The 23,219-nt window shown below is 41.6% G+C and overlaps 2 protein-coding genes across 7 annotated transcripts in view; one reads left to right on the top strand and one right to left on the bottom strand.

Moving 5' to 3' along the window:
• The first annotated feature begins 1,073 nt into the window (after positions 1-1,073).
• LOC105566655 (leucine-rich repeats and immunoglobulin-like domains protein 3) lies at positions 1,074-9,611 on the top strand. The gene is made up of 14 exons (XM_012020832.1): positions 1,074-1,627; positions 3,126-3,197; positions 3,276-3,419; positions 3,542-3,679; positions 3,759-3,899; positions 4,014-4,301; positions 4,406-4,549; positions 4,624-4,862; positions 4,948-5,094; positions 5,221-5,535; positions 5,785-6,066; positions 6,159-6,434; positions 6,538-6,825; positions 6,945-9,611. The coding sequence occupies exons 1-14, from the start codon at positions 1,395-1,397 to the stop codon at positions 7,067-7,069; spliced, it is 2,832 nt and encodes a 943-aa protein (XP_011876222.1). The 5' UTR covers positions 1,074-1,394; the 3' UTR covers positions 7,070-9,611.
• A 327-nt stretch (positions 9,612-9,938) lies between these two features.
• LOC105566651 (trehalase) overlaps positions 9,939-23,219 on the bottom strand; it is a 61,042-nt gene continuing 47,761 nt past the window's right edge. For 5 of the 6 annotated variants that reach the window (XM_012020825.1, XM_012020828.1, XM_012020829.1 and 2 more), the window contains 5 exons: positions 20,850-21,632; positions 20,372-20,505; positions 19,054-19,607; positions 18,583-18,830; positions 9,939-14,081 (listed from right to left, as the gene is read on the bottom strand). In XM_012020825.1, the coding sequence (XP_011876215.1) occupies positions 13,940-14,081; positions 18,583-18,830; positions 19,054-19,607; positions 20,372-20,505; positions 20,850-21,632 (1,861 nt within the window). In that variant the 3' untranslated portion in view covers positions 9,939-13,939. Of the gene's footprint in view, positions 14,082-15,792; positions 18,382-18,577; positions 18,831-19,053; positions 19,608-20,371; positions 20,506-20,849; positions 21,633-23,219 lie in introns of those variants that run through there. The other variant, XM_012020830.1, reaches the window with a different exon arrangement.

Genomic DNA, 23,219 nt, shown 5'->3' with positions numbered 1-23,219 from the left:
GACTAAAGCCTATCACACAATGCCAGGCAACAGGCAATAGGAACAGGGAATAGAATTTTTGACGCGTTGGATTCGTTGAAAATTTTCTTCCAACCAATCCAACGCGTCAGAAATTCTATTCCCTGTTCCTGTTGCCTGTTGCCTGACATTGTGTGATAAGCTTAACCAAAGGCACCAAAGCTCGTTTCCAATAATCAGTGATGCCAGAATGGTCGCGTTTTTCGCGCATGCGCGACAGTAACCAGCGACGTGTTGGTAATACCAGAGAGAAACCTGAGAGCGGCCACGCCGGCGTTTTACTTGATACCGTTTTCAAGACAAGACAAGACACAAGACAATTAAGACAATCAAAATTTGATGTTGAAGAATCAAATTTGATGTTGAAGAATCAAAATTTGATGTTGAAGAACCAAAATTTGATGATGAAGAATCAAAATTTGATGTTGAAGAATCAAAATCTGATGTTGAAGAATAAAAATGTTGAATAATGTACAATGTGGAATTTGAGATGGTGTTGATTTGGAGTGATGTTGAAGAGCAAGAAATTGGTGTTGAAGAGCAAGAAATTGATGTTGAAGAATCAAAATTTGATGTTGAATAATGTAGAATTTAGAAGTTAAGATGATGTTGATTTAAAATGACGTTGAAGAGCAATAGGTTGATGTTGAAGCGCAAGAAATTGGTGTTGAAGAACAAGAGATTGGTGTTGATGAGCAAGAAATTGTTGTTGAAGAGCAAGAAATTGGTGTTGAAGAATAAGAAATTGATGAATGAAATTTGAAACTTGGGGATGCAGAAAAGCTGCAAGTTGAATGGCTATATTACATTTCTTGGAACCTGAACTTGGACACAGTTCTTGGATCGTGGACACAAGGCTTTAAGCTTCGATCGTAGAGTGAAACGTAGATGGGCGTGAAGTCCTGAATAGAACTCCGGCTACCACCGCGACATTTTCTTTTTTATATCGCGCAACAAGCGTTCCAGCGTGCGTACGCGCCATTATGGTCGTGTCGTGCGCGGCCACCATTTCGTGCGAGTCGCCAGGTGGCGTCCCGTTAGCGCATGCAGTTACAGTCGTCCCGTAGGCGTCATCATGGTGCTTGGGTCGCAGCGTTCTCGAGGGTGAATCCGAGAGGAGTTTGTTTTGAATCGATAACGACGCGGGTAACATCGCATCTTCCCTGGTATTATGGTAACTCGCCCAGCCGCCGGGCACGCCGATTTCATCCCTACGACCCCACGGCGATGATGCGGCGCGGCAGCGGTGAGCGTTGTCGCGCAACCGTGTAAGCCGAGCGGCGGACTCTGGTACGCGGTGGTGTGTGTGTGTGGTGTGTGCGTGCGTGCGGGTGCGTGCGCGCGCGTACGCGTTGCGTGCGTGCGTATTGTGCGCGATGTCGAGGTGCTCGGCGAAGCATCGTCGCCTCGCGCGTCGGCTCGGGCGGAGATGGAGCGCCGCGTTTCTGCTGCTGGTCGCCGCACTGAGCGTGCCGTCGACCTACGCCGAGTCGAGCGACAACACGTACCCCTGCCCGGTCGAGTGCTCCTGTCTGGGCAACCTGGTCGCCTGCAGCGAGCTGCAGCTGATCGAGGCACCTAGCGGACTGCCACCGTGGACAGAGAATTTGTGAGTAAAGCGCCGTTGCCGGCGGCAGGATGGGCTTGTCAGGATGTCGCCTTTGTGTTTGGCAAGCGGCGTCGAGCTTTCCCCCGCGAGGTCGGTTAGACTCCTACGGGGAGATACGATTCCACTTGGAGTTGCGCACCAAGTGCCCCGCATTTGTCGCTCGTGGGACGAAGGTGTAACGGAGCATTTGTCGTACGCCTCGAGAGAGCTAAGAAACAATCTAGCGGATCATGGAGGATTATAGGACCTGGCCTGTGTAATATGAGTTGACGCTGATAAGATAGAAGAGGAATTTATAACAAAAATAGAATAATCACTGATACTTTACGATCGGCTGTCGGAGATTTTTACAATTTACTTTTGTGCTTAGCTAACGATATTTAACGAAATAGTCATCTACTGAAATAATATTGAAAGAGGCAAGATTTACCTTTAAATATAATTTTTCTCTTATAGCAGTTTGCAACAATCTCTAACAAAGTTGTGACTCAATGGCAAACAACAGCGGCGGGTTGTGTTAAGACGCCAATTAACAATTCTCTTGTTTGTGTCTCAACTAAAAGTTCACAAGCTGCTGCCATTATGCAGCAATTTATTATTTATTGGATGATAACTGTTATTATACTGTATTGTTTGGGAGTCAAATTGAGGAGGGGGGGGGGAGTGATATTGCTTGTTATGGCCGCATGTGGGTCGCTTGTCCCTTCACTCCACTAAATGGTCAGATTGATGAAACTGGCTCTACAGATACACGGCCAGGTTCCTGTAGCCATATAGGGTGCTATGTGTGATGATGACTGATTGTTAAGTCCCCCCAGTGCTCAGAGTCAAGGATAGCAAGATCTAAGTAGGGAAGATTCATGTCTATGCTATTTAAGGTATTAAGATGTATAGTCAACTGCAACATTCCTACTTTCTGCAACGTGCATCTAAATGTGAAGCAGCTTCGAGCAGACTTATTGTAAACTTGTAAAATAACTCTTACAACTCCGTATTTATATTTTGTACTATTTATAAGTACAACTGCAGAAATGTTCAACTTGAAGTGATTCTAGTGTTCACCAAACTGCACACGAGTTGTGTGAATTAACAAATTAACACACACATAATATAATATTTTATATAAATTTTGTATGAAATCTCAAACTAGATGTATTTTTGTTTAAATATTTTTTCGTATTATATTTAAAAAAATATATATGTATATACAGAGGAAAGTCCTCTATTGTGAGAAAGGATTGTAATATGAGATAGGTTTTTAACGTCCAAAGTCAATCGCAAATCTTACTTCGCAACGATTACACGATCTAATAATCAATTTTCCACTAAATGGATTTCACTTCAAGGACAATAAATTCATGGTGGAATCACAGATTATGCCTATTAATTTAGTAGAAACTCTGCTTATATTAGGAGCATATCGCATAACTTTTCTCTCTCTCTCACTCTCTCTATTTATTTATTAATATATTTATTAATTATATTTTGTCTTTTTCAGAGAGTTAAAGGACAACAATATTGCTAACTTGGAATTCGATTCATTGCTTCATTTAACAAGACTAAAAAAATTGTAAGAATTGTGACATCCGGTTCTTAACACTTGACATGTAAAGACAAGACTTATGCGCATATTTGTCTATAATTTCAGAGATGTAAGTGCTAATAAACTCGGAGATAATTTTACTATTGCCTTGTCAGACGTTGCGCAACTACGCGAACTTAAAGTGAACAAAAATCACTTGACGCAAGTGCCAGAACTTGTATTTGTTAAGAATATTAATCAGCTTTCACTGTAAGTACATATATGCATAAATTAGAAAAATTTTTTCAATAAATTCAATACGAAGCAATTATCACATTGCTAATAAAATATTTATGCGGTGGAGCAACAATTAACATCGTAATTTTTTATAGATCCCACAACTTAATTACTAGTATAAATGGGACTGCATTGTATAGCTTACATCAGCTTCAATACCTGGATCTCAGTGGGAATAAAATAAGTGTCCTTCACAGGGGTTCCTTCCTCGCTCCTAATCAACTTATACATTTGTATGTATTTTACGCTGTAGTTTACAAATTTATTTACATCGCATATTAATTTTGTTGTCTAATATTCGTAACTTTTAAGGAACCTAAATGGAAATCACATGAGAATCATCGAAAATGGAAGTTTGGATAATCTAACTTTATTAGAGGAACTCCGTTTAAACAAGAACAATTTGACACAGCTGAAAGATCTTTTCATGAATTTGGGAAAATTGCGAATATTGTAAGCATTTATATGTATCTTTAACACATTCATAATATCTGTACATATGAAATATTACATTTAGAAAGCAATCTCTTCAACGTATTATCCAAAACTCACCTGATAACATTACAGGGAGGTGAATAGAAATAATCTACAACAAATACACGGTTTAAGCCTGAAGAATTTGAAGAGCCTGAAGGAATTATATCTAAAAAGAAACAGAATTGACAAATTGGACGATGGAGCTTTCTGGCCGCTTAAAACTTTAAAACTACTACAGCTCGATTTTAATATGTTGACCATTATAAAGAAGGGAGGTTTGTTCGGTTTAGAACATTTGCAAAAGCTGACTCTGTCACACAATCGGATTTCGACGATCGAGCCTCAAGCATGGGATGTGTGCAGAGAGATAGTAGAGCTGTTAGTATTGTTTTCATAGTTGCACGAGATAATTTATCACCTCTGTGTTGCAAATATTACTATTAAATGGTTCGTATGATTGTAAATTTTTATCTTTATTTCAGAGACTTGTCACACAATGAATTGACCTCTATAGATCGGGGCTCGTTCGAATATCTCACGAAGCTCGAGAAGCTTAAGTTAGATCACAATCAAATTGCATACGTCTCGGATGGAGCGTTTAATTTTACGACAAACCTTCGTATCCTGTATGTGTAATATAATTATTATTTTAATGTTTGCTCTCGTATTACTGTGTTACAAATGGTGTCTTGCTTTTAAGGGAACTTAATTCGAACAAGATATCCTATATGGTAGAGGATATCAACGGCGCGTTCTCTCCGCTCAGTCAGTTGTGGAAATTGGGCTTAGCGCACAACAGAATAAAATCCATAAATCAAAACGCTTTTACCGGTCTGAGTCATCTTGTCGAACTCGACTTAATCGGAAACAACATTACGTCTATTCAAGAAAATGCGTTCCTTTCAATGTCTAATCTGAGCAAACTTAAGATGAACACCGGTAGGTTCAAAGTTTTACATTATACATGAAATTTTACTTTTGCTATCTTCCGTTATTATTAATTATCTTGCTCATTTACACACAGGAGCTTTGGTTTGCGACTGTGGACTTCAATGGCTAAGCATGTGGTTGCGAGAACATCCTTACAAAGAGGCTGAACTACACTGCGGTTATCCACATTGGTTGCAGGGCATGTCGTTAACTCAATTACATCATGCGAACTTTACTTGCGGTTAGTATTATTGCGAACCAAAGATTTTATATATTTAAATAATGATCAATAGAACTACCCCTTGCTATTGTTTTCTCTAATTTTGCGCCCTTAATAAAATCTTTTCTCTACAATATTCAATCGCAGATGAGTATCCGAAACCACGGATCGTTCAAGAACCCGTGAGCAAAATGGGCATCAAAGGTGACAACGTGAAACTGGTTTGTCGCGCAACCAGCACCGCTGACACTCCGCTCCATTTTACCTGGAAGCACGACAACGTAGAGTTGGACGACGCGAATCTGCTGACCAATCTCAGTTCCTCCGAGAGCGGAGTAACCGAGGCAACATCCATTTTGTATCTTATTAATATTACCCATGCTAACGCAGGAAGATATCAGTGCATGGTGACGAACACTTATGGAACCACATACTCTGCCAAAGCCAAACTAAGCGTATTAGGTAAATTATGTATGCATATACATCGATCTTAATTATAGTGCCCAAGTGTATAGATTTCGTTAACAATTAATAATTAATTATTTATCTTTGAGAGAAAATTTTTAATTAAATTAATGAATCCTTTAAACTTTATGAAAATATAGCGTCGATCTCTTTTAAAACATAACAATCGCGTGATTTATAGAATCAACGTTTTATATGCATTTCAATGGATCGAGTAACAATTTTCGCGCACGTTCTTCTGTGTAGTTTATCCATCGTTTTCCAAAATTCCGCACGACATACGAGTGAATGCTGGAAGCACTGCCCGTTTGGAGTGCTCCGCCCAGGGGCAACCGTCCCCGCAGATAGCCTGGCAGAAGGATGGTGGAAACGATTTCCCAGCTGCGAGGGAAAGACGAATGCACATGATGCCGACGGACGACGTGTTGTTTATAATAAACGTGAAAATGGCCGATAGCGGAATTTACTCGTGCACCGCGCAAAATCTGGCTGGTGTTATCGTTGCAAACGCTACCCTTACCATACTAGGTAATAATAAGTTCCTTCCACAATTATCGAAAGTTGAAATTACAAAGATTATTCTCATACGTACTCGTAACGCGTATTTTTTCTTTTTTTAGAAACACCGTCCTTCGTAAAGCCGATGGAGGACAAAGAAATCACGGTGGGCGGCTCGATTGTGCTCGAATGCATGGCCAGCGGCTCGCCGCGTCCGAAATTGTCATGGCGAAAGAACGCTAGCCCGCTGCAAGCAACGGAACGTCATTTCTTCACCGCGGGGGATCAGCTCTTGATCATCGTCAACACAATCACGAGTGACGAGGGCAGTTACGAGTGCGAGATGAGTAATTCGCTAGGCAGTATCGTCGGCACGTCGCATCTCACGGTCAAGCCGGGTAATTCTAATTGACAATAATACGATTGAAAGATTTTAACGAAAGGTTTCTCCTAGTCTAACTCCTAGTCATACGTTGTATTTTTTTTATTTCACATTTCCAGCGCCGGTTTCCACACTGAACGAATCCGAGATACTGGGCTTGATAATAATAACCGTCGTATGTTGCGCCGTCATCACTTCCGTGGTTTGGGTGCTCGTAATTTATAAAACCAGACGCCAATTGAATCCCACGCAAGACACCGCCGCGCAACCAATGACAACCGTTATACTTACCGTACCGGAGGTACAAACGCAGCTGTACCTAGACACGAGTTCGCAGCACAGCAAAGACAGTGGGACCGGAGACAGCACTAATCCCAGTAACGATCAGCTACAACTGTGCTTGCCCGGTAAATAAAATTTACATCCGTAAAAGTTTGTAAAAGTGTAGCGTCTTCGCTCTTAAAACCGCAATTTGTCTCCACGTGTTTTGTTATCACGAATAACATTATATCTTTACGTTTATCAGAGGAGGTCGTGACGAGCTGTACCAATAACGAGGAAGAAACGGGAACTCTAAACGTCAACGATCCTCTCTTGCATTACACGAATCACGAGCGACATGCGAGTGAAAATGCCGATAGCGCGGTCTGAAAGGGAAACGCGGGCCGACGCGTGAGTAAGCGGAGTTAACGCGTCGCGTTACCGCAGCGTGAGTATTCGTGTGATCGCGGCTTTTCTTTATAAATCAGGATATAAATATTCTGCAAGTCGTGTACATTAACGAGCCGCAGTATTATGAGGAGCGAGAACCTGCCAGTCTCACTGTCAAAAAAGTGACCTATATAGTGGACGTTGATCCGCGCGACAGTCCAACATGCAAAACCGAGTATTCGTTACTACTGCGTAAGAATGGATCGGCGAGTCACGGCATAAGTACAACATAAGGAACGATAGCGAAACACTTATACGTCTCATCGTCATCGTATTTATTATTGACGCGACTCTCGTTAAGTCGACATAGGAAACATCGGACGGTGTGAAGTGTAAATAATTAGATTAAGATTATATTATAAAGCTAGTATTATTACCAGCGCGTATATCGCTCATTCGGCATCTCTGGGAAATGCTTGTACCTTTCTATCTTCCGGACGATTTTCGGACACACGCAGTATCCAGGCAAGCAGGAAAATCTACCAACTTTTCTGTTATATACCCGTTTCCTATTTTCTTTTATTCTTGTTTTATTTTTCAGCAGTATTCTCGATACTGTTAGGGTTTAGTCAATTCTGAATTATAAATCTTAGAGTTATAACATAATATATGTAAATGTTTGAATCATAAAATTCTGAACAATATATGAATAATATGTTCTGAAGTGAGCAAAACGTATATAAAATTTACACAAAATTATTATTAGGCTACGAAGAACTAGCTCTAACTGATAATCGGTATATTCATATTTGATTACAAGTTCGCAATGTATAGTACCAGCAAAGTGTGTCAGAAAACCGCTTACACCAATTACGTCGCCAAACATGATGGAGCACCCATTCACTGTCCGCATAGCATGTATTCGATAAACATTTACTCGATCATCGTACAAGCGTTTCTCCGAACGTAGCCATTGCGACGCGCGCGAGGATATTGCTATAAAATCTAAAAGCCACATATATTAGACCAGCCTTTGTGATAGATATTTATTCTAGAGTTATTGCGTAGGCGGCTATTTATGGATTCATGCAGAGAGAAGAAAATGTCAGAACGGAAATATGTCATTTTATTCTGGAAAAACGCAATAGCGAACGGATGGATGTATATTTATGCACCAAAGCGTCGATTTTAGGTACTTGTTTACCCCCTTACTTCGCAGTCGCACGCGACGCCGAATCGCTAAATATTCTGAATTAATTTAATTCGTTTACTTGATCAAAATGTTGCTCACTACTAATAGATACATTGTGTTCCAGATATGTAGGATCTTTAGCTTTCGTAGGCATTTTCGTTAGTATTAATATCAACTAAGTTGAAACGCATACGACATGAGAGACTTTACGGATAATCTTCCACATACTATTACGTAGTTTACGTTGTTTTTAGGATTTGAGTAGCGTGGGGTTCTCGAGGTTCTTCAATATATTACGGAAGATGTAAAAATTTATTTCTGTTATCCATCGTGATTTCTATATTTGCATACTGAAGTCTGATTACGAGACACGTATAAATTAAACAAGTCTTTATTTCACGACAATGTACAAACGTTATTTTGTATCGATGTTTTTATTGCAATGTCTCATTTTATTTAATTTTGTCAGTTTAAAGTATATTTGAATTAATTGATGCGTCGTTATAAGATAAAATTGGTACAGTTAATATTAATAGCTTTCTCGTAGTATACTTGTGAGTTTTGACTTAGGAATATTTCGATTATTTTGATATGTACGTTCTAAAATTATAACTGATTGTGAGTAAGAAACTTTTTGAAGAAAATTTAAAAAGAGCGGTGAGAAGAAAAAGAGAGAGAATGTTGCTTAGTCGAAAGATACGAACGCGATAATGCGTAAGTGATTACTACGAAAGTAAAAATTTAAACGATTGCCTTTACTGCACCAGGCGGGTATTATTGGGAGAAAACTTTCGCGGTATATATAATCCATATATTTTTCTATGACCTATATATTGCAAAAGAAGAATTGAAAAATCGCATGAAATTCGCACAAGACGAAGAGCCAGTACTACTACTTAATTAACCGCAAACTCGCGCGACTCCTTCCACGAGTTATTACTCTTTATTTATACAAGTGTCTGATACGCGCAGAGTATGATGTGCTCATTACAAGTAAAATTCAAGTATTGTATAAAGTAAAAATAGTCTGTAATATTCCACTTATTTGTGTAACTCGTAATTGTATATGTTTAAATGATATGCGAGAGCAGTTTCGAGTAGACCGAGGGGGAAAAAACTGAGGACATATACGTTTCATTAATGTAGTCTGTGTAGAGTTTTTTTTCTCCTTACTGGTAACGAGTATTAAATTATATAGTCAACAAAGAGAGAGAGAGATGCTCTATTGCGACATGGTTTTTTTGGCTTGTGCCCGTGTGATACACCAAATAAGGCATCTGTTTCTCATTCAGTATTTTCCTTGTTGTTATATAGTATTGTGTACAAATACAAGTAATCATCTACAATGTATCTCGTGCACTATTATTATTATTCTTATTTATTCCCCCCCCCCCCCCAATATTAAAGCTTTCACTTACCTTGCAACAAATTCTCCAAGTTTATTAATGGAACAAGAGAGGAACGCATAAACTTGTTTCGGCGTTGAAAATTAACTGTATAATTTTCATTAAAAAAAACTGACACTAATAAAGGCACTGAATGAATGTATACGCATATTTATACAGAGTGCTCAATAAATTATTTTCTAGTTGTAGTCAGTTTTTTTCTCTTTGAATGCGACTAGATGAAAGGATTTATCTTTGCAATAATGGAGATAAAGAAATACCGAATGCAGAGTTCAGCAAAAACGTACCTACTTATTTCTAAGTATCACAATTATTCAAGTGTACATATATATAATACATATATGCTACAATCCTTACTTTCGAAGACTTGTTGATCGCTCATGTTCAACACGCGACTGAAATTCGCATCCTCTTTACGTAACATATAACAATCGAATCTTTAATTCAATAATTCGTTTTTATAAGAACGAGTAAAATTGCTTGATTAGCAAAAGATTAAAAAGAATGTCAAAGGGAGAAGAATTATTCTCTTAATATATTAAAATTTTACGTATTTGCAAAATTAATTTTTTTATGGCGAAAGAGCGAGATATTGGCCTGATAATTCTCCTGGAAATCTGTGAAAAATATATCATGCGCGTTTTCCAGGCAACATGCTTTCACGTGTTCAAGCCACGTTTTGAATAGAACCTTAATTCGCTCTTTCGCACGTTCTCTACTAATATTAATATACTATCGTCAATGATTACCCACTAATTAAAGAACAGTCACATCATTTCTTAATGCCGGATTGTGTGAATAAGAAATCTAGATGCAGAAGGCCCTCGACAGTTTTATTCCTCACAATTGGAGGAGAATCCAGTTTACCAATTACACTTTCTTTTTCGTGATGCAAATTTCGCCGCACGTACACGTACCTACTCGTATACGTATTGAAATATAGAAACGCTCCCTTTGAGGTAGCATATCTCTAATACGAGATATATAGTTTATTTGCAATTCGATCCTCGTTACAACGAACGCCGGACGCGCGCGATTCACAAAATCACCGTCGTACAAAGTTTAACAAATCGATCTCTCCGCTTATATCTAGTCGGTATTCGTGTAAAACTTTATTACATGCAACCGCGTCGCTATGGCATCATTGGCATCGCGTCTCAGCTTCCGAACAATCGTAGGAAGGATAATAGCACATGAAGTATCGTCGAATTTAGTCCCTCAGACATTCTTGCTCTGACGAGGCCGAGACAGTCGCTCTTTCTCTTTCTTTTCGCGGGAAAGAAGAGATAAATTCGTCGTAATCACAAATTGGCGATTCAGAACATGCATTCCGTTGCATCAAATAACTTTGTTTTTGATGACATAGATATATTGCGACACAATAAATTTTCAGACGATTGCAATTCCATGACATTTCATATGTCAGAGTCCCTTCTAATGCTCTTTTAATATTGTATAATTATGTACAAATGCGAAATGGATAAAAATCGAGTTGTAAAACAATTTGATGCAAAAGATTGCGCAATTAGTATAAGAGTTCTAATTACAAATCTGAAAAAAGACAGAAAGGAACTATTTACAGAGCGTACTTATGGCGAAAAATGATACACGCTAACACTCAACGATAAAGATATCTTTCTCTAATTATTTTTTTTTCTGCTATCTAAACAAAGATTCATTCGAGATCAAGATCTGGCGATATCAATACATTCGAATGAATTATCTACAGAAATGTGTACTAAATATAATAATACTAAATAAAAATCTAAATTCTAAATCTTGCGGCTGTACGTTTTAGAATATTTTCAGCCGATTAATTCTTACGTAATATTATTCACCCTAGATTCGCCGATTTGTCGTATCTCTTGGCACTACGCGCCGCATGATCCATGTACGTATTGCGGCCGCAATAGTCTAAAAATAAGCAGACGGCAACAAGAGCAAGGATCATAGCAAGCACGACGCCAAACGCTCTATTTATATTATAACGAAACCGACGACTTTATTTTCCAAAAGATTGTTAAATCGAATGCATCTTCGTTTAATTATCCCCGTTTCGTTTGCCCCGGGCGCTCCGTTAAATGCGTCGCGTACGGCAATTTAACAATCTGAGGAATCTAACGGACTCTCTGTTCTTATTTATATGCAAGTAATACAGAGATAATTATTTCTTGATGTAATTTCTAAAAATCTATCATAAAAAGAATACGTAAAAGAAGTAGGAAAGAGGTCTTTTCTTGTCAATAGATCGAATTTTTCTTACGACTTACACACGACACTAGTCAGATATTCTCCCACGTGTTCTCATCCCTATGCGTTAACGTGTATGAATAACTATTTACAATTAACTTAAGTCATACAGTGTGTGGAACAAGTGAGAAGTCCCGTACAATCCGTCAGAGGCTTTCTCGAAGACGTCGCGAAGAAAAAGATACCAGGTACTTTCGTATCACACACTGGCCAGAAATAAGATTTGTATATGCATATGTATATGTATATCACCCAATATTCGTCTGTACATTTGAGACCGCGATATCCGCAACGTCATCGAGAAACGCCCTACCGCCGTGCGAAAATTATCGTTTCGAGTCATCGCGTTCGCGCTTAGTAATACGTAACGAGAGAGCAAAGTTACACACACGAACGTAAAATGTACACTCTTAGCTCTTCCGCGACAGCCCTAGAATAATTCTACTTAGCAGCCTTATTTCTTACGCTAAACAAAATATAAATACCACGAGAAATCATGGAGTTGCTAGAGCTGGCTGAATAAAAACTAATTGAGCGCTGTGAAAACTCTGTCATAAGATTGGCAAAGGAACTTTCAATCTCTTATACATCGCGAAGTCACTCTAATCGCGAACGACTAAGGATGCCGATAAATTGTCGTACAACGGCGTTATAGATTTTTAACAGAACGGACGCCCGTGAATCGATCGCTAGTTACGCGAGATAAACGTGCTCGCTCACGTATAAAAATATCAGCAAAAATACAACATTCTCTCAATAATTTATCTGTAGTGTTGGCAATTATCCATTATCTACAGTTATCTAAATTATATATATATATAATAAAATCTATATATATAATATATATAATTAATATCATATACAATAATTATATATACAATATATATATACTTAGTTATACTTGATTTTGTGATTTTCTGTCACACGTGACATGTCGCACTCTATAAACTGCATGCATACGCGTCATTCTCCCAGATTTACACGCACGCATTAGTTATCTGTATCCGCGAATAGCAGAGTCCATCGTCTTCGTTTTTGCCACTGTTTTCATTTTCTGTCAATCAGTATCTGTTATTATAAAATACCTCGTTATAAAATCGCCTCTCGTGAGTCATTACAGCGTTAATACTCATAAAAACGCACTTTTCACGCCGCGAAAAAAAAAGTTATTCAAGATATACGTAACATTGTGCAGAATTAATCGTCGTTATACTCTTCTGAACGGCACAGTAGGGTTTAACTTTGTTTCAATGGTCGTTTGATCGATTTTTTTCACACTTGTGAAAAAATTATCCTTAAAGATAATCTTAGCCCGAAAAACAGCGTATGAAATGTAATATCGAACCTAGTAAAGCAAGTCTTTTCTTCCTTCAAACGAGTCCTGCTCTAAGAGGCACTGTCGAGCACCTGCGCGACTATCCCTTCCGTCTCGGTGAATTCAATAAATAATGATAAATTTACGATAAACTTCATTACATTCTTTCGTCTGATATTCCACTAAATTAAGACTAAATCCAGCTATCGTTAGTAGGCCGTTCCACGTGCCTACATAACGCACATATACATACGTACGTACACTCTCTTTTTATCCTATTTTCTTTTTACATATTAATCTACTCCTGTTTCTTCTTTATCTTGAATCTGCATTGAACCAAACGCAGCCAGAATCAAGTACTTAATTCTCAGGTCATGCCTCCAGGATCCTGCGCGATCGTCAATCCTGTCACTGTTTGGTTTTGCAAGCTGGAAGACCTTGCCGAAGCGGTGTCACGCCATTCCATCCTCGAACGCATCTGCATTCTTTCACCAGACGCTCTTCCATCCTTGTTTAATATTCCGCTCTTCTTCTCCTTCTGCGAGCGTATTATTCCCCCGCGCTGGCGTGCAACCAGCGGAACGTCTCTTCATCCGACACTCCGATTCCATCCTGGTGCTTCTTGCCGGCCGCGCTTTTCTCTCTGCTTCTTTTGCTTTCACTAGTCATGTAACAAATCGATATTCGGTCTAGACAACGAGCGGTCATCAATCGTTGTTCATGTCCTTCAGCTCGGTGTACGCAATCCGCTTCCGGTACAGATTGCTACCGCTCGACAGCACCTTCCTCTTGTTCGGCAACGTCGACGGACCGGGCGCGTAATAATGCCGCCTCTTGTACATGACCATCCTGCAAGAGCAGACATCAATTAAGACACGTGCACAATTAATTTCTTAAAAAAAGAAAATATATATGGATTAAACGAAATTATGGAAATTTATCTCACAAATTACAACTTGTTATCATTAACGATACTACAGGCCCTTCCATTTCTAATTACGAACAAGTATAATCGGCAAAGGACTTTGATTATCATCCATCTGCGTGCGTTGGTTTTTAATTCTGTGATCAGATATTATAAATAGTTATCAGTAATTATAATTAACAACTATAATAGTGATTATATCGAGCAGTAATTGTGTTGTGGCAATACCGAAATTTCTTTATAAAAGTGTCATGCCCAGTTAATTCTTTTAAATATCACTGTACAATTATCAGGCTAGTATTACTAGGGTATTATGTAATTTCATAAATTATCCCGCGAAACCTAAACACCTAAGTCACTCTCTCGGCTTCCAGGGGAAAAATATGTACAATTTCTTCGCAACGCGGGAGAAAAGTTTTTACTTTCATTTCGAGATGTTAAAAAACTTAATTGTACTCCAAACACACAGATTATTTCTTAAATGTCTTCAAGTTCTCGTAAATCTATTATAAATAAACCCTCACGTCTCCCTCACAGAAGCGATCTCCCTTCCACATGTTTGTCGCAGTCGAAGAAAGTGTACTACAATTGTCTTCCCCTCTTAATCTATCGCATCGGCAAATTAAGTCTTCCGTTCCCGAAAATGTTTTCTTCGCGTGATGCGTTCGTCTCGTCGCGTCTCTTCATCAACGACGCGAATAGCTCGCTGCGTACGGGATTACCGCGTTTTATCAATGCGATCGCAGGTCGGTCCTTGAGCGCGATCTAACGCCGACAGGAATTTGCGCAAAAAGTCTGAATGGCAAATGCAGTCACGCCTACATCACGTGTATTGTTCACTGGCGGCCATTCGTTTCCTCCTCTTTCTCTGCGCCAGCACGTGTGCTGGTGCTGGCAAATTACATCGGTACCTCCGCGGGAGTGCCGATGGCTACGACTAGTAGTCTCATCACACTTATCGCGATAACACGTCGTGACAGATTCCGCGGCTACGCGTACCTTCCGTGTAAGCGTTCGCCTAAAAATTCGCGTCACTCTTGAAGGCAAGAAATATTCTGTGAGCATTCAGAGACCCTGCCTCCCGGTAGAAATTGAATCCGAGATACACATTTAATTGTGCCTGAGGTCCATATCGTTCAAATCACAGTTGAGACATTTACTTTTTTTCGGATATCTTGATGAATAAATCAAGAACTCGACGGTTTGGACATTCAGGACTCTGGAACGGTCGTATTTTATAATCTTGGAATCTTTTCTTTCCGGATGAAATTAAGTATCTTGATCTAAGGAAAAAGCTCTCGACTTCGCAAAGGTTTAGATGCTTGAAGCTTCTCTCCCTCGGATTGAATCTTTTTCGAAGAGGACGTCTTTAAATACTTCAGACTGATTCTCTGCCTCGTGGTACGCATCTTTTGGGTCACCCTGTATGATCATCACGGCTCGACTGTTATCTGCGTAATTACCATTGATGGCAGTCTAAGCACCATCGAAGGTGGGCTTGTTGTGCGCAAAAACTTCCACTCGCGCAACGCGATAAATGAATAATTATTGCTACAACAAAAGGCTCTCTCGAATATCACAAGAAACATTTTTGCGAGCTGACAATACATTCCTCCGCATTTAGAACTGCATATGCTGTTGTAACTGTGTCTGCTTTAATTACACGTAACAAAAACCAAATACAGATTACCGTGTACATCGAGGCTCAATATCGTATTGATCGGAGGATACTGGTTTAACGAATTCATCTCGGAAATGCAATTCCTTCACAACTGATCCTTGACACATGCGGTTGCACATTAGACGCAGACTTACCAAACGGAACGAAGGAGCGTGTTTATCAGATCTAGTTTCGATGACCGTATCCCAAATGTCTTTCCTTTTTCTTACTTTACGGGTTAGATTACTTTTACGGATATGTTACAGAATAACGCAAACGGCTGCATGCAACACTCGGTGTGTCGCAGGATGGGTTACATGTGGACATTCGATTTATTTATTTTATTAAGTTATCGTACAAGGAGCTTGGATGTAGGAAGCATGCGTAACACACTATTCGCGTTCGCACAAACAGACTGTGAAAAAAGAGGGAGTGACGCCCGATTAATAAAAGGGGAAAAAAAACAATTGCTCTCCTCCAATATTGTTCCTAGGTAATTACGACTGGAGAAGAGACCGTGCAATACTATTAGGACGAGACAAACGCGATCTTTCTGTACACACTCACTCATGCTCACTCTCTCACGTTGTCAAATGTCATCTTGGCTGAAATAACAAAGAGTTCTAAAGAAATGACGGTACTTTTTTCTGAAAACACAAAGCAATCAGCGGGTTCATTAATGTCGTTTGCGCGCTACCCGAGGACTTTGTGGACAAGTACCGATATTTAAATGCATACAAAATGATATTTTTATGTTAGATCCTCATGTTTCATCAAGTAAATTATCTTAAATATATAAAATAGATGTGTGATAAGCCGCTTTTTCTTCCAAAAGATGCGTCTCTCAAGTTTTCTCTATTCTTTATTTTTCTTTAGAATCTATTCGATAGATTCGACGAATGTAGACATAGTAATTTATTGAGATCATAGCCCCAATATTTCGCCAAGTATATTGCGTATATATGTCGAGCTCGCAGATTTGACCACGTATGATTGTTGCGAATGGGCAAGAGAGAATAATAAAATGTAGAGGCGGCAATTCGCGAATTGAAAGCAAACTATCTGTCATCGTTATGGACTGTCAACCGTCAACGGTTGTACGTTTATTGTCCATTATCTCGCGCTTTCCTCAACTCGTTTAATACTTGTTTAATACTCGTGTTATCCGCCCGTTTTAGATCCAAGTTATATATAAGGCACTCTTCGGGCAACGACGAAGATTAGAGGAGTAATTTTGGCGACGCCCAGCCTTCACAATGCTTGCCATTGCGACTCGTAAAAGTAAAAGGTATCTAGGCACCATACGTATAACTGACTAGATGAGTCCGCTCTTCTCCGAGATAAGAGAACGAGCGGAGTCTTTCCCGTTATATCTTTTATTTGTAACTAGTCCTGCCGAACTGTTCCCTCAATTGTCTCATTTTGCACCTTTTCATAATATCCTTCCCCCTTCCTGTCGAGGAACCTTGCTCCGACTGTCCCCGGAATATCTTGGAGACGTCGTTCGTTTGTTACATAGATATATGCGCGATATAATAATTTATCTACCCTAATAATACTAGTACAGTAATATATATGTATATCAATAGCTAATCTCAAAATGAAATAATATACATCAGTTTATATATATACCATATATATATAATGTCGTAGACTAAATTCGAGAAATCGCCTGCGGTATTTTCAAAGTTTTAGATCTAAGGATAAAGGATAAATTCCTGCGATGGAAGGATGATAGAACGTAATTCGACCAGCGAACTCAGTTCGTTAAATGATCACAGAATATACCTCGTAACAGCGCACGTCTGATGGAGTGATTAAGTAATAGACGATTGTCTAGCGATAATAGATCCTGTCTACGTTATCCGTCAGCGAGAAGGGCTACGACATTCGTATAAATAATATAACATAATTTCATAGCTGAGAAGGCACATGGTTGTAGATATGTTCAGGCGTACTGGCGATATAGTCTTTGAGACAATCTCAGATGACACCGATTATGTCTATTATACTACTAATAAAATATTTTTTGATAAAATAATCCACGACGAGCGTATGGAATGATGGATAATATCGCATAATAATATCATAATAAATTTAAACAATTGCTAAGTACGATATCAATAACATATCGCAAGTAAAGCAGCAAGAATTCATGTTCCTTCTAGAGTGATACTTAAATGCGAAATAACATCGTCAATATATAATATATCCTGCGGCTTATAGAATATTCTTTGGAAGCATTTGTGGCAAGAGAGTAAAAATGACGCCGTTTTCGAGGCCCCCTCGCATACTCGGAGTGTCTTACAGTAATATAAGAAGAACAGTGCCCGCACTTGCTTCTATTTGGTCCTTTTATACCCGTTTTACGCTCTCTTCATCGGTCGTTCGATTATTAAATCATACAAATCGAATGAGCGAGGAAGAAGAGCAAACATATTATTTAAATCGATTTCGGCTTCTTCAAGACTGGAAGTATCTATTATCATCGATCGATGCGTATCGATCTTTCTAACGTATCTTTTCGCAAATTTTATGCTAGCTGATTTAGATCACGTGGATATCTGAAACAGAAAGCAAAAGGAAATGCCCCTTTAATTCGTACGCACCACTGGTTAATCGGTGAAAAAGACTCGGGTGCGATTTTATAAGTTTAGAAAAAGTACCAGCTGTTACAAATAAAATTCGCACAATTGAAATGCGTACAAGTCTTTTCCAGCTCCTTGTAAAGGTGCTTCTGTCCACCTACTCGACACTCACCTCACCCTATAAATCCTGCTGCTAATGATATGATAAGAGCTAGAAGCCCGGTCAGCATTTGACCAGCTGTCGAAACAACCGGCGGCGATGCCGCATTCTCGACCACGGCGTCCGGTGAGAAGTAATCCTCCGCGGTCAACCTGTCACCATACTCATCCAGCAATACCATAATGACCCCGTTCGACCAGCCGAAACCAAGTTGTACTTCGTACTCACCTCCAGTACCGTGGCCACCTGAGACGGTCGCGTCGTACTGCCGGAAAAAAAATATTCCTTCACCTTAGAAATTTTTTCTCGGCGAACAATTGCACGCGGAAAAGCTCAGACTCGGTGAAGCGAAAAAATTTAAGCGATTCGACATTAGCGTTTCGTTCCTCGACGCGACAGCGATAACGATTTTTATTTATTTATTCTCAAAATTGTGATGCACGAGAGAATTCGTATTCTTTTTGTTCTCTTTTCTTGATGGAAATTACCTTTTCGTACATGCTGTGCGTCTCGTTGAAAGCCTTATAGTTACTACGGACCCATCTCTGGCTGATCTCGTAGGCCAATCTCTGGGCCCATGGATCGCCCGTGTTGTTCAACGACATGACGAAGAAATACTGGAGAGGCGGCCAGGCGTTGGGATAGTCCCACTGTTCGCCGGAGTGTTCCAACGTCGTCGGTATACCGCCCTGATTCAACATGATCTGATTCTTCTCGAGGTACTTGAGCACCTTCGACACGTACTCGGTCCTCTTCGAGGTATCGTAGCAGTCCGTCCAGAGTGGCAGGATGTTAGTCGGATAGAAGTAGTCCCGCTTGATGTCGTTCAGCATGTCGTAGTCCAACCAGGTACCCACCTCCTCGTGCCACAACACCATCTTGATCGCCTCCTTCCATTTCTCAGCCAGATCGTCATAATACGCGGCCTTCGTCTCGTTGCCCATCTGACGACTGTACTGCGCCAGCAGCACGGCGTTTCGATGTATTATGGTATTCAGATCGACCGGGATTATAGATCTGGTCTTGAGATTTGTCAGATTACCTGGAATCCGTTTCGCTATCAATCTCCAGTTGACCCTGGAGCCCGCCTTTACGAGCTCTCCTTATATCGAAGCTATCCGTAAAGGGATCATCGTGACAATCTTTAAAACACGCTAAATCGCGTCTTCAATTTCATTGCGATGGAATTGAGCGAGGTAGGGCGGCCTAAACGCCGCAGAAACGGCACGATCTAACGACGAGTTGCAACACGTGCTTCTGCGAAAATGGATTTTAGAGTACCGATGCCGCGAACAATGCTTTCACTTAGGAAACGAGACGCAGGGCCTTGAAGCGCGCGCAGATCTCATTGAAGATACGGTGTTTAATGTGGAATATCACGATAATTGTGGGTAATGCCGCGCGTGTATATGTAATACGTCATTATAGCGTCGGTTTGATCCATTAAAAAAAAATTACGAACAGACTTCTGCGCTCTCGTGGCTTCTTTTAGCATTCGATATTAATTGTGCGCGCGGATAATCTGCGCGTAAAAAGTTACCTTAGTTGCGGGATATTCTACATTCTTTTTCTACGCGTATGCGTAAACGCACCTATTCCCTCGTTGCCGAATTAGAGCTATCGGCGTATTACGATCGTATAATTGACGCGGTGTCATTTTCTGTCGTCTCTGTGACAACAACGCTTTATCCGGCCATCAAAGCTATTTTAATCGCACACGTGTATAATATTATTGCGCCCAACGTCGCTCACCCATAAAGACTTCTATTTTAATCGCGCGGGAAGCAATTAAGGAATGATAATTACCCTTGTTGGTACCCTCGTTTATGAACCATCGACTGGAAAAGTCCCATCCGGACTCGGCCGCCGTTTTCAATTCCGAATAATAATTGTCCTTCTCTTCGGCGGTTCGAAAACCTTGGCTCGTCAGATAGTCCTCCCTGATCATCAAGTCGTGAGATTAGAAAGAAACGTGGCCGGAAACCGAGTCGGGATCGACGTCGAGAGTGAGACTGGTGTCGCTAATTATCAATAGGACTCGCAAAATTAACGTTGACGCGCCTTGCGAGACGGTCAGAATCGCTCGCGGGCGATGCAAGGGTTGCGCAACGCACAAAAGAATTACCGGGTACGAGCGCCGGCGTAAAGGTGACAGGCCTAACAGTATCGTCAAGAATAATATCCCACGGGGATTATTCAACTCATTTGCCTCGACTCTAGATCATCTAGTTCCTCTCGAAATCTGCATCGTCATCCAGACGATTGCCGAAGTCGCGGTACTCACTTGTAAGATTCCGGCCGGGGACCCGACGACTCCTCGTAGTACCTGGCGAGCGTGTAGTTGATCCCGTCCTTCTCGATGTCCACGGTGCGGTTGGTCAGCCAGAAGTTGAATTCCTTCTCCAGCAGCCAGAAGTTCTCCTTCAGCCAGGCGTCGTCGCGGGTGGTCTTGAGGTACTCGTCCACCATGGGTATCAACAGCGGCGGATGCGAGCGCATCGCGTAGTAGATCCTACCGCCGTTCGGTATGAAACCGATCTTGTCGACTATCGAGACGAAGTTGTCCAGCATGCCCTTGACGGTGCTGTGCATCTCGGACAGCAGCAGGCCCTTGATGATCCAGTACGAGTCCCAGTAGTAGAACTCGCGGAACCGCCCGCCGGGCACGATCACCGGATGCGGCACGTAGATGATCGAGTAGAGCTGCTCGTTGATCCTCACGTCGTCCCGCATCTTCCTGCCCAGCAGCTTCCAGATGTGATTGAGATCGGAGCCGAACTTCCGCAGCTCGTCGTCCTCGATGTTCTGCAGGAACTTGGGAGTGGCCGTCCAGTCGGCCGGGTCCCAGTCCTCGAACTCGTGGCCGGGCATCTCGAACGTGTCGTTGACGAACTTCTCCACCTGGTGCTTGTTCGGCGCGTGGTTCATGCTCTTCATGAAGGCCTGGAACGACGCCAGCGTCTCGTTCGCCGGCCGCTTCATCTTCATGTCAACGAAGTACTTGGAGTCCTTGTATATGCCGGCCATTTGTATCGTGTGCAGCAGCTCGCCGTGGCAGTATACCTCACTGGAAAGGCACGGTACATGGCTACTTGTCTACTCGACGCGCACGAGACCCACTCGATCGCGTGCGATTGGCCGCGAGGGCCGGTCTCTCTCGCCGGGACCGATCGCGGGAGTGTTACGTGGATGAAATCGTACAGGATGAACTTTGCACCGGAGTTAAAAGAAAGGAAACGAACGCGACTGGTAATTTATGTGGCTTGCGCAGACCTACGGTAACAACGAAAGGCCTTTTACGTGGAACTCGGCTGACATATAGGAAGCTCCTGTTACTAATTATTTTACAGGCACGACATATTAATTGGGTGGCCGGCAAACCTCCTTTCACCGCAGTGCAAAGTCAATCCTGTTGAAGGAAGTTACGTTAAGGTACCGAAACTGCGGCGTAGTCTGGTAGTAAAGTTTTACGAGGCACGCTTCTCGACTACTCGCGGTTTTCGCGGTTGGCTCGACATCTGGACCAATGTCTCGACCTCCAGCTCAAGCCGGAGATACTTTAGAACGCGCAGTCCTCACTAACGATACAGGCAGTTACAGCCTCTAATTGTGAGAATAAAAAGCGCCGCGGCTTCTAATTGCGAAACAGGATTATCTATTAGTCGATCGTTTATCCTCATAAACAACAAAGATACGTCGATAAAGGCAACATGTGTAAAGAATTACGCGAGCTCTGCTTAACAGTAGCAAAATTCCGATCCCGCAATTACACCGCTTTATTTTTTCCTATGAACTGTAAGGCATCGTAAGTATCCTGATTCACTTCCGGGTACACCTTCAGCTAGACCGGTGCGGCATTAGATCAGAGCTCATAAAAAGAAAACGTATTCAGCCGGACGAGCGTAAGATTTGCGCGGCAACACTCGACTTCTGTAAATCTGAAAATTCTGCCTACTTAAATTCCGTCTGTCGTGATTCAGTAAAATTACGATAGCACGGAGCGCGGCTTCGCCGCGAACGTCGAAGGCGTACGAAAGCTTCGCGACACGTCCTCGTGTCAGTTTGTCGAGAGATTCCACCGTCGTGGGACCAACGGGCGCGTTCGGACGCGCGCGGATCTCTTCCCGCTTCCGTTCCTCTCCACTTCTCTCCCGCGTGATATTATTATTAATTTTTTTTTTTACTAATCTCGCGCGCGCACGGATTCGCCAACGCCGGTGGATCGGCCGACCGGCCATCGCGGCGAAACCGTGCGAAACCGCCGCGGAACTCCCGCTTTCCTGGACGGCCTTGGCGAACGAGATCCCCGCGTGCACGTGCTCGCGCGCGTTCCGCGGCTGGGAATGAAATCGATCGGCGTTGCGTCCGTGCCGCGCCGCGGAACGGTGGAGATCCCGCGCGCGCTCGCGTGACGGTATGCGCGGACGGCTCGCGAAATGTGCCACCTCATTATCATTACTAATACGCGCGCTACGCGGCTCGCCTCGCGCGAACGCGCGCGACGGATAATGTCTTTCCCCCCCCCCTGCCCGCTGGAAAACCGAACCGATCTCCGCCGCGTCGCCTTGTTGCGCGTCAACGAGAGATTGTACGCGAGAGAATCCGTGAAACTTGCTCCGCGCGATCGTCCGATTCAAACGGGGGGGGGGGGCCG

This window comes from Vollenhovia emeryi, unplaced genomic scaffold (assembly GCF_000949405.1).
Source record: "Vollenhovia emeryi isolate VEMERY1.0 unplaced genomic scaffold, V.emery_V1.0 DF939143.1, whole genome shotgun sequence".
Lineage (NCBI taxonomy): Eukaryota > Metazoa > Arthropoda > Insecta > Hymenoptera > Formicidae > Vollenhovia > Vollenhovia emeryi.
This window is presented reverse-complemented; position numbering and strand designations above follow the sequence as displayed.

Coding starts and splice junctions, on each gene's coding strand:
- LOC105566655 (XM_012020832.1), top strand. CDS start 1,395: ATGTCGAGGTGCTCGGCGAAGCATCGTCGCCTCGCGCGTCGGCTCGGG. Junction 1,628..3,125: donor CCACCGTGGACAGAGAATTT/GTGAGTAAAGCG, acceptor TGTCTTTTTCAG/AGAGTTAAAGGACAACAATA. Junction 4,863..4,947: donor CAAACTTAAGATGAACACCG/GTAGGTTCAAAG, acceptor ATTTACACACAG/GAGCTTTGGTTTGCGACTGT.